The following is a 12,521-nucleotide window of genomic DNA, read 5'->3' on the forward strand; positions in this document are numbered from 1 at the left end:
TAGGGCAAGATTTTTGCCAAGAGCAACTAGAGAAGTAGATCAAAGTCTCTGCCTCAACTGATAAGAAAGTTTCAGAAGCAGATAACAGAAGCCTCTTGGCTCGTGTACAGCAGCTAGCTGCCTGGGATTTAATACATGAGGACTATCATTGTGTAAAGCTACGGACTGATTCTATGGCCAAACTCCTAAGCTCTGATTCATATTCATCAGTTTCCAGCTGTCCTGCTACTAACTGGCATATGTCTTCATTTCTCTCCAATTCATCTTCTCTTAAAAGAGTCAGGAGTACTACGTTTAACACTAGAAGATAAGCTCACACTTCTCCAAGACACAGCTTATTGGAGTAATTTCATTTTATAATCACAATGGATGAAAATATGAGCGTTCTCATTACACATTCAGAAAGATTTTTTTGAACAAAAACTGCAAGGGAAGGAGTCTGGCTGAAGCAATAACAGAACTTCTCCACATGCATTCAAAGACACTGCAGGAACCCTACAAGAAGGCAAGTAGACAACCCTACACAGAAGCCCTGCTATTTCGCTAGGGTGGCATGTCTATCCTTCAACACATTCAGAGTGCCTTTGAGTTTTAAAGGACAAAAATAAAACTTGCTTCTGCATCTGAAATCAAGCACGTACATTTAGCCCTTTTTAATATCAAGTTTAGAAGTAATTCCACAACTTAAACAAGCGCCACAGGGAAACATCTTAGTAATGTTACATGTTTGCCAAGTATGTCTGAATAATGCCAACATAAGAGGTGCTTTTGCAAGGTCTACATTCTCCAGAAAAAAAAAAAACAAAACAAAAATAAAGCACATGAATTTGGGGTTGAGGTTGGAATAGGAGACAGTTCAGACCTGGTTTAATCCTGAGAAAGATGGGTCCTGAGAAGTACTAACAGTCATGCTTCTTTTCCTCTTCCCCACTGGAGATTCTAAACACTGAACAAACAATAGAGGGTGGCAGTGCATCAAACAGTATTGCTTACATTGCAACAATGGCCGGCGCAGACAGGCAACACCGAGGCATTCGAGAAAGAACAGGGTAGCCAAATGCCATCCTTCTTCCACCAAGCACTGTAGTTTTCAAAAAACCACGTATGTTTGTATTTTCATTTTTAAATTATTTTTTTTCCAAGGAGAAAATTTGAAAGATGTGACAAGGTAAATTTCAACTGTGAGCCGCTCCAAAATGGCACTGCCTTGGACCACGGATAGCAATGGTGACATTTGGCTCTACTAAAAAAGGAAATTGAAGTTTTGCTTACAAAAGCATCCTTTGGTTCCACAGACTGCCCTTCCCCCAAAAGACGTTTAGAAAAAGTAAATCTTCAGTAAGGAAGAGGTAGAAGGCATTTAGTCACCTTAAAGTTTACTTTCATAAGCATGCAGGGCTTATTTCTAGCAGAGAGGAAAATTAATCTTTTAAGGTGGGAGCAAAATTTCTCCCAATCACCAAATTAAAATTTGAAAAAAAAATTTTATTTTTTAAATACAACTGAAAGGAAGCTACTGGAACAAGATTACCATGCTATTCTAGCCTGTGTGGATGATTTTCTTTAAACTGTGCATAGTCATCTCTAAAAATCCCCAAACTACACTTATGTTACAAAAAGAAACAAGTAAATACTGTATGGTGGCAAGGGTTCCCTAGATAAAGCACTTGGTTCCAAACTGAAGCAACCTATTCCTCATTTTGCTCATGTAAACCTATCAATTTTGACTTCTGTCAAGAACTACCTCCCTAATCTCTAAAACCCTGCAACAGTGACAAAGCCAATGCCCATAGACAAGTGTTCACCACCATATCATTGCGTGGCTCCCTAACTAGTCTACCAATGGGGAAAAAAAAAATATTTACAGGCAATTTTGTTTTTCATTTCAGCTGATGCAAATCTAATGTGTTCCTCCACTAAAGTAAGCACAGCAGCAATTTCTAGGCCATTAATCCCCATCAAGATGAAAAAGAGTGCAGCAATGCCAACCTAGCATGACTGTGCAAAAGTACAGAAAAATGGCCCAAAAAGAATAATTGGAAATCAGAAACTAAAACTAAGAAAAAAAATTTAAAGTTTTCAAGTTATACTCTAAGTCATGCCAGAAAATTAAGGAGCCTAACTGCTCAACACAGCAGAGAAAAAGAGCTCTACAGAGTGAAAGTATGAAACTTGGGAACAAGCAAAGTTTAACAGCAACAAGATTACATAAAGACTGCCTTTCAGCTGGACTTACAAGCTTTTCCAACAATGGTTGTATCTAAACATTCAGTGCACTGCACCTCTTCAGACAAGAGCTGTTATCCCATGTTAATCAAGCTTTCCCCTTCTAATGTTCATGGCCCTGAAGTTGGCATTCATACAGGCAAACAAAGGTAAACATTTTAAATACTAGTAGTACCTAAAGAGATGAGACGTTCTCAGATGGCATATAGAGAAGATAAGTGGGAATCTTGCTTCCAATAAACAGCTTAATCACATACATTTGTCCTGAAGTTAATTTCTATTAAGTAGCATGCTTAATGCATTGCCAATGCTGCCTGTCTGCCCGAGCTCAACATACAAATTGCAGAATTAAGCATATTTCACTCAAGAGAACTGAAAATAAAATAAAAAAGTTCTTCTATATAAGCTTTTCAACATGAAACATGCACTTCTGACTATATTTACCCATCCAAACAAATGCAACAACTTCAGCCCGCCCCTTGCCCTGCCTTTTTTTTTTTCCACAAAGTAAACTGAGAGCAGTTTTCAGTTGTACAACATGTTCATGTACTCTACAACAGTTTTCCACCAACATATTTGCATAATTTAATTTATTTACAAAGGCAATTGATCTACATGTTGGCTATTAGTTGTATCCACAATTCAGATGGCTGAAGAGTTCTCTGTACCACTCCGCCACTGCAAGATTTAATGCCCTGATGACTGGTAGGTCAGGAGCTCCCATGTTGGCACAAATTCTTTTAATCCCAGCAAGTCAACCCCAAAGCCAAAGATAAGATTTTACTTTATCATTGAGGAAAAAAAATGCTATTACAACAGTCATCTCAATAATGAAACTCCCATCATTGAGAAAAGTAGCTAAATATTCTCCAGGGTTAGTTGATTATCTTGTTGCAAGCCTAGAAATCATCTTGCAATCAAGTGCATCTCACAGGGTGGGTCAGAGACCCACATGTGTATGCTGCTGCATTTAGAAGTGGACACTGAGAAATGAAAGTTCTTGTATCAAAGAATCATGGTTTAGCGTCCAAAAACAACAGTTTTAGCAATGAGTTTTAAAAACTTTGTACAGCTTGAATCCAGTAACATAGCCATTCCTTTTGGATCTTTTAAACAAAGAGCATTAGACTAACCTTATTACAGTGACGCCCAATACCCATTAGGAAATTATCTGGTTTAATGTCTCTGTGTATAAAATTCTTTGTGTGCACATATTCAATTCTACTGATCATCTGCAAAAAAACAGCAACAACAAAACAGATAAGATTTCAATGAAAGCAATACAATTAACTTAAACCTTCAAGGAAAGCTTGAATTTCTAGTGTTACCTTCCTCCGCAACTTAAAGGGGTTCCTTTTTTATGCTGTTCAAATAAGTTTATCTTTCTTATGTTAAAATTCCATAATCTTGGTCAGGAAATGGCAAATTAAATACCTGAAACTATTCCCCAGATATTCAAGTTCATGATCTAACTACAGTGTCCTATTAAAGAGTAATTTCTATTTCTTACTTCAAACAAAGGTTTTCTGTAACTTCCACAAGACAATTTTAAAGCTCATCCCACCCCTCCACACTGTCCCAATTATTCATTCATCTAGTTATTCATTCATTATCAAGTGCAACTTTTGCAGGTAACAGTTTTCATGGAGCAAGTAATAACCTGCTTGTGGCCCATACTGTGATATCTAGGCTACCATGATACAGGAATAACAGTCAGCAATGAAGACGCAGAGAAACTCTGGCGCATCTTTATCATCAGACTCATGCAGTGTCCTGTGTGTGCAATCACAGCCCATGCATTTATGCGGTACAGCTTTCCAGATACTAAAACACTCTTCATGCAGTCTTTTGTGAGTTGAATGGTTAAAACATCATACCCTCAACAGCTGTTCTCCTGGTCTATGCCCTAAAAGCCAGTTCCATGCACTGATATCATACATCCTGTCTATGTTTCCCAGATGACAACTAATTAGTGTTTGTCATTCAAAGGAATACTGCACAAAACCCATACAGATTCCCTGGAGATGCTGCAACACCCAGGCTCTAGCTAGCTAATCAGGCAAATAGCCCTCTAAAGTATACCACTCAAGGCAGCTGAGAATAGGGACAGTGGACCTTGTCTCCATACAAATGCTGTGAGCTTCCTTGGCCAAGAGCCTGGGATTCTACAAGCATCTGGCTAAGTGACAATTCGATACTAACATCAATTACATAATATCAGATGAAATTTAAACTACCATTGAAAATTCAACTTGAGAAACCTTTACTACCTTTCAAATAGCTGAAGACAGCATAATTAAGCTACTTATTAAACAGCAAGAAATAAATATGGCTGTCCATTTCGAATGCTGTACTTTCATGACCAAATTGAAAAAAATCTCAATTGCTAGAAAAAGACTAAACAGATATGTACTCCTGATGCCTTAAGTAACAGACTTCAGTTTTACAGGCCTTAAGTTTAAGGTACAGCAGCATCTCCACTAACAGCTTTAAGAACTATCTTTAAGCACCACAACCACCAAAATAGTATGTATTAGTTCATGGTCTGGTACTAGAAGGTACAGGAGGTTGTGACTGCACAGTGACATTCAATAAGAACAGATGCACAGACTTGCATGTTGTCCACCTGTCACCGCAACTGGCCAACATGTAACAGCTTTCCACTGAATCACATCAGTCACAACTAGAGACTGCTTCAGGCCTTCTGACACCATCCCCATGGCTGGTATCAGGAGTTAAACCACCCATATTAGTCTCAATACTTCAGTAAAGTTGCACTTGTTAGATTTGCAGCATCAAGGAGTTGGTATCTGCACTGCCCTCCCACTGCAGGCCTACAGTCATTTTGCATGTCACAGCACACAGAAGCCACCATTACTTCATTCCTATATAGGTCAAGTGTTCACTTGGCTATATACAACATTGCATAAAACATTATCTAACCCCCTTAAAGAGAACTATGTTACACATAATACTTTATAAGAGTTTTAACTTCCTCACAGTAAGATTTGTACGTACCTGGTCTGCTAACATAAGTACTGTTTTCATCGTAAACCTGCGAGAACAGAAGTTGAATAGGTCTTCAAGGCTGGGACCAAGAAGATCCATAACTAGAACATTGTAGTCCTTTTCTTGACCATACCACCTGCAACAAAGAAAATTATTCAGTGTTAGCAGAAATCCTACTGCAGCCCAGGATACCATTAGCACTCTTGGCTGCAAGAGCACATCGCTGGCTAATGTTCAGTCTTGAAAGCTAACTAAAAACTAGGGCTAGTACTGTCTTATTTTTCCTGGAAACAAAGTCTGAGGGCAAAACAGAATACACAAGATGGCAAGTGCCTGTGCAAACATTTGATTTTCCCTTAAGAGGAAACACTACTACACTTCAGCAGCAACTGAAATATCAAACACCAAAAGCAAAATGCAATCAAAGCAGAAGCCGTTACACATCAATACAGAGGTGTGTGTACAAAGTTTAAATTCAGACTCATCTGCAGGACACCTTACACTCCTATCATTGTTCCCTGCATTAAGATGTTTCTGTGAAGTTGAAATGTTTTAGGCTTTGTTTCCAAGTATGACTTCTCTGCAACAGACCAAAGCAGCTCATGCAGTTAACTCATACTACCTCTTCGTTCACTCATCCAAATGTAACAAATGGCAATGAAGTTCTACTGTCTATCAAGTAGAAGATAAAGGCTTTTTACCAGGTTATCATCATCATAAAGGGAAAAACACTTCAGTGTAACAAAAGCAAAAATACAGATTTAGCAATATATCAATTGCAGTCAGAGTGCCCTTAAGTGTCTGATATCAATTTGGGGTGAAAAATTAAACGCTTGCGAGAGCAAGCGGAAAACCTCCCATGCGTATTTTTCTTTCCAGTCCATGTCTAGCATTTCTATCATACTATTGCTTTGCATTATCGGCAACTAGGGGATAGCATTTCACCACCTAAGCTGCCTGAGAAGACCTGGTGTCACACCCTTCGCTTCTCTAAGTCTCAGCTGTGAATTTCTGTACTTCAAACACGAACGGAAAAACAGAACCTGAACGTTCTTCTCTTCAGTCCCTCTGCACATTCCAGACACCTCCAGTTAAGTGAGAGGTGCGTCTGAAAAACTGTTTATAAAGCTGTGCTGAGTACTAGTACATCACTGTAAAGATTCAATACCTTATTGATCAGAAGGCTGTATTTTGCCTTTGCTAGACACCTAGTCCTTATGCCAAGGACCTAGTACCAGCAGTCAATGGATAAGGCATTGGCCAGCTCTCTCCTAGAGGCATCCTGAAGTTTCCAACAGTGGTGCAAACAAGATAAACCAAGAATATACCCCATAATAAGAGCATACAGATAAAAAAAACCTGCCTCCCCCGCCCCCCCCCCCCACCCAGCCCCACAACAGCATACAAATAAAAAAACCCTGCCCCCCCCCCCCCCCCCCCAAGATTCAGCTCAAACACAGTAATAGCTGAGTCTTAAAGACCTGTACAGACATTTTACTTCCACTTTAGGCAGTGACTCCAGGAGACTAAATGCATAGTTATCTGGAAAATAGTTGCCACTGATAAAGCTGACAAATTCCTTGCTACTCACAGGATTTCAAGCTTAGCCAGGGTAGTGGAGTAAAATATTTACAAAACCACAGAGAAAAGATCCTACATTTGGATTTGTTTCAGGAACTACCAGCCTGTACCTTCGTGCTGTCAGGATCTTAGTAGAAACCATGCACTTTGTAATGCATTGTTTTAAATTTGATAAAAGTTATATATGAGCTGTGGATCATGCTCATTGTTCTACAGGTCAGGACCTTTATCCACTCCCTACATCAGGAGGAGATGCAGAAAATAGTATTTTTAAAACAGTCATTCAAATGAAATGTCAACAAAACAGTTTTCCTCCAACATGTTAATGATCATACCAATACTGTAAGTACAATTTATCAAGTTTTGCTTTCTAAAAATTAACTGAATGTAAGTTGGTTTTTTGTACATCATAGTACAACTGACTCAACTAGGAAAACATGCTGATGGTATTATTTGATAAAGTTTGTAATTTATGAAAAAGTTAGTATTCACACTGTAACCTGACACCGAGCCATGAAACACACACATTTTGAAAAGATCTGCCTAGCTAGGCCCTTTTAAGGAGTGATCAGAAGCTAGTTTCAACTGCCAGAACGACCAAGAATATTTTAAAAATGCAATGCAGAGATGGAGAAAGAATCAAAATGAGATGCTGTTGAGAAAAGTTCTTAACTACGAATGAACTTCAGTTCAAGAATTACTGACTATGCCTATAAATCTACATCTTGGTTCTTATCGAAGTCACCTATGTAATCTGCTGAGTAGTTTTGAGATGGCTCTATAAACAACTCCATTGGTCACAGTTGAAAATGAAACATTATGGTCATCTACAGCAATGAAAATTGGACCAAATGACCTGCCTAGTTACTCTGTCATATGAAATTTAGGTTTGTTGTGAAGAAGTCTAAAGACTAATGAGCTGAATTGAAGCATAAGGAGTAAGTAAAGATTGAGATAAAACATGATTTTCTTCAAGAAATTAAAGTCCAGTTCAGATGCTGAGTGTAATTGTACAGTAATGGTTCAGGCCCAAGAGACTGCAGTATAAGGGAAAAGGATCAAAGATCAGTCTTCAACTGCGCTAAGAAAATTTATTAACAGCATCACAGAAAAAGTGAAGCTGATGAAAACGAAGCCTACCCTGGGAGCTACATTTTAGAACGCATTTGGTTCCTGTATAAGGATCTCTCTGCTTAGTAAGTGCAGTAATTCAGGTTGATTGCACAATCTCATTTGGCCTACTTCTGCATATGCACAAGAAAATTTTAATCTCCTGACCATTTTGCACTGGTGGAAAGCAGAATAAATTCTGCAAGACAAAGAAGTAAGACAGGACCTCTTAACACTTCATTTTCATGTGTACCTGCCTGTAATTCCTCGCAGAAGACTGCCCCATCTATTCATTTCACTACTGGCAACTGAAACTTCTGCTAGGGTGTTGGAGTAACTTGTACTTTATTTACTTTGCTAACACTGCAAGTAAGTTTTCATTTCCCTTGGAACATTTCCAGGGAAAATGGGATTAAAAAGTAAGGCTACATCACATCCACTCAAAATCTAGTAGCTGCTACTACTGGCAGCTCCTAGTAATAACGTTAGAATGCTTGGCTCTTCTTAGGAAACCTTGGATATTATGATACATAAGAGCTTGGCAAGTGCTCCTTACTCCCATATTCTCCTAATCAGTGTAAGATGGCATATAGCACACATTTTGGACAAGCACAAATTCAGAGCACTTTGGCATGCAAGTTTTAACACCACTGGGCTAAAGTGCAAAACAACATGGCAACTAACTGAGCATAATTCTAAAAAAAACAAACCAGTGTCTCAAAGAAATCTTCAGAAATTCTAATACTGCATCAGCAATGAAATTTGGAGTGAACTACTAATACAAAGGAATGATCCATACAAAGCCCTAGGCAACTATTAGATGACAGAAGTGTCCCACATGTCTGACTTCTTTGTTAAGCACACTTGGAAATATCCTCTCTCATACTAGAGTGGAGGAAAAGCAACAGTAACAATACATTTTAAGCAGGGTGAGTTTTGGAGAGGAGTGGAAAGTGAGAGCAAGAGGTTTAACTACTTGACAGTTCACTTTGGGTGGGTAATGACTCTGCATATAGTTACGCAAATGTACTATTTCAAGAAAAGCTAAAATACTAGACTAGGAAAATTCATTATTTCTCTAATTCATTCCCACAGTGCTATATGTCCCATTACAACCTATTTCCTAAATAGAGAATTCTGATTCTGTAGCACAGGTCCATCTATACCTACTTATGTGAAAACACCACACAAAGTACAGATTATCATCAGCTTTCCTGAAGAGCAGCAGTAGGTGGATCTTATTGAGGACAACACAAAACATTAACAGGACAGTATTATTATGAACAGCTAAGATCTATCCTCAAACAGGCAGCATAACACTGCAACATCCAATACAGCTGTTAAGAACCCTAGTCCATATTCAAGCTGTAAGGCATGCCCAAGCTTACAGCTCCATGAAAAGGCTTTGTCACTCTCCCTTGCCTCATCTGTTTAAAGGCTACAGATCAAACTACTATAGATCAGCTGGAATACAGTAAATATCCTTTATGAAGCTTTCCGTCAAAGCATGGTTAAAGATTGAGCACAATGACCTTAATTTGACTTCAGCAACTTGTCTAATTTAAACAACAAAGACTCACCACGTCAACAAGTTCCCAAATCACGTGGTTTAGCAGCCTGATATATTGCCCCAGTATACACGCACAGTTGAAATTTTGTAACATCTTGAATTTCAGTATTTGTAGCTCTAAGCTGAACAACTAAGTCACATGACACAGTGGCTTCAAAGTATTTGGTTTCCAAATCCCATACAGTAAAGCGGGTATGGTGCCAGATCACATGACAAGTGAATGTTTACTTGAGCTCATGTGGGGTGTTGTTTTTAATTCCCTTGACTAACCTTGAGACAAGCAAGTGAAGTACTGATGCTCATCTAACACTTAGTAGCAAATACTGTAGTCAGGTCAACCCAAACTTAAAATCCTTTTCTGATTTCAGAGCTGCACCTTTCGAAAATCATAGGATGTCTATTTCAGCAACTTTGCATATTTTGTAAATAATGTCAATGACAAAATAAATGTTTGAGAAAATGTTTGTTAATAGCTTGGTTTTTTTCACTGAGAAAACATTTCATTTCATTATTATAATACTCTCTTCACATCTAGTGCACCTTCTTTTGAAAAGGTCAAATTGAGGTAGGCCAGTTAGCAAAGAGAGGTGAGTGAAGGGGTAACAATTCAGACACAGCCTATGAAATTATCATTTCAGACTACAGTACCACTTACACAATGTTAGTAGATAACCAGCAGTTTCATCCATTACATTGGCACTTGTAATTACAAGGTAACAAAACCAGCACAATTAAAGCTGTGCCTGCTGGTCACATGCAGAATAAAAAAAAATTCAGAAAATTCACATGAAAAAATCTCAACTTCAGATTAAGATTAACTGTACAGCTAAATAAATGTACTGGTAGAGAAACTCCAAATCACATGCATTCTGAAGCCGTGAAACTAGTAAAGGCATTGTCACCATTAGCATAATGGTACATTATTTTGTCTACAGCTTATTATATACAAAACCAGAACATCAGCTCAGTGTCACAAGAAAGCGTTCCTACTACCAGAGCAACTATTAACAAGACCATTTTGTTCCAGCTTAATAAAAAGCTCTCCTCAATCAACACCTGCTTTGCCAGGTAACATATCCTCCCCTAAAGGCTTCTGTCAATTCGATCACTGACTATTCCAGTGGAGGCTGTGGCAGTCTGGAATTACAAACAGGACTGCAGAAAGTCATGCTTTTATGAAACAAACAAAAAAAATCTCCTGGTGCCTCACTTCAAGGGAGTACAATGCTTCTGTGACAAGACTTGAATAGTCAAACTCAAACCTTTGGACTTCCAGAAACCTTTATAGTCACGAAAAAAAAGGTGGATTTGAACTTCTTTGACTTCTTTTGCCACTTCCATAATTCACAGTATTTGACCCTATGATTACTCCATCTAGGTCTATGCAATTTCTCCCCAGCATTTTGGCTTTCAAACACCAAGTGGAAGAGTTCACATGACAAAAACTGGAGATTGTCAGAACTAAGGTGGATTAAAAAGCTATTAAAACAAGAAGTGTATGGTGAACAAGCAAGCTGGAAAGAACTTACTACTGGAATTACCGGAAATCACCTTATTAGTAAGTTTGACAAGTCGGCAGGCAGATGAGGGTGAATATGCAGGTCTGGAAGGCCTCAAGAACACAAAGGGTTCAGACATCCTACCAAAAACCAAATGACACTAAACTGATGAACACTCTGGAACTGCATTCCATTTCTGCAAGCACCCAGTGATTTATACAAAAGTCTCTGAACTAGGCATTGGTCAGATAATGTGACCAAAGAGAAAACACAGACCTCCCTATAATCATATAGCTCTAATGTCAGGCATCACTGAAAAAATAGTAAGTAACCACAACCAATAAAAGTACAGGTATTCTACACAGAAACTGTGAAGCAATCTGTATCAATGCTTTAAGGCACTGATGTGCAAGCCCTGTCACCAACACGCAGGAAAGGAAATCCACATCAGAACAAGGACAGAAGAGACTTGAAGAAAGATGGAAAGATGGTGACCTCTGTAATCACATATTCAAAGAGTTCAGCAAGGCAGCTTTGGAGTTAAGCAACTATTCTTTTATCTATAAAGAGGACTGTGATAGGGAAAAGGTTATTGAAAAAATCAGGGAAGAAATAAGTGGGAGCTGACTGCCTATGGGTACAAGCATTTATCTTCAGGCACAGAAACTTGCTCGCTCTCCCCCCAGTGACAGAATCATGAGCCCTGCCATGCTAGCCTAGAAAGTTTTAACATTGTACCTGACTGATTCACAGGAAGAATAGCATGTTGTCCAAACCAGGTGCTGGATTTAGACTAAAGTGGTCCCTTCTAGTCCCATATTCTGGATTTCTGAGGACAGGAGTCTCCTAATAAATAATGATGTTTCAGACAAATTGGGAAGTATATTCTGCCTGCAAAAATACACTAATTTAAGTCTTAACAGGTACTGAAGCAACACACATAAGAAAAGTAATCTATCATCATAGCATTCATGTCTAAATTGCCATATATTTTATATTTCTAGTTTATCTCCCCTTAAGCTGGAAAAGCACTTAAACTGTTAGCCAGCTAGGAGTAATATAAATGAACTTCACATAATATGGCACGATTGAAATACCAAAGTGGAATATTTAGCAGATGTCATCTAACGTTAGTTGCCATGGTGAGTATGAATTAGGCCACCCAAGTACTAAATAAAGAAACAGCAATGAACACCCTATGCTGTGAAGTTAGACAGACTCTATAAATAAAATTCTGTATAATTTTTTGTACAGTTATGAGAGAAATATGAATATCTGAAGTATGCCAGTGCAACTCATCTCCTAAGCAGTAAGGTCATTTCGTCTGCCTAGTGTTATGTTGCATACATACTGCCATGTAGTTGACTCACTGTTTTGCTAGCTGTTTAATGAGGTTGATTAACACCCGGTAGGAAGCAAGGAGAACATAAGTCAAGTTTCTTCCATAAAAGTCAGAATGCTCAGCTCAGTTGAGAAGGTAAGCCATTAATCCACAGTAGGTATAACAAACATTGCTGAGGGAAAGA

General features: G+C 38.4%; 1 protein-coding gene across 1 annotated transcript in view; it reads right to left on the minus strand.

The window, feature by feature from the left end:
- Positions 1-12,521, minus strand: part of LOC104620660 (casein kinase I isoform alpha) — a gene marked incomplete at its 5' end in the record, with an annotated part of 34,891 nt that overhangs the window by 16,058 nt on the left and 6,312 nt on the right. The window contains 3 exons of the mRNA XM_010286950.1: positions 863-946; positions 3,360-3,458; positions 5,245-5,371. Of these exons, the coding sequence (XP_010285252.1) occupies positions 863-946; positions 3,360-3,458; positions 5,245-5,371 (310 nt within the window). The remainder of the gene's footprint in view (positions 1-862; positions 947-3,359; positions 3,459-5,244; positions 5,372-12,521) is intronic.

The sequence above is a fragment of the Phaethon lepturus genome, unplaced genomic scaffold (genome assembly GCF_000687285.1).
Source record: "Phaethon lepturus isolate BGI_N335 unplaced genomic scaffold, ASM68728v1 scaffold27445, whole genome shotgun sequence".
NCBI lineage: Eukaryota > Metazoa > Chordata > Aves > Phaethontiformes > Phaethontidae > Phaethon > Phaethon lepturus.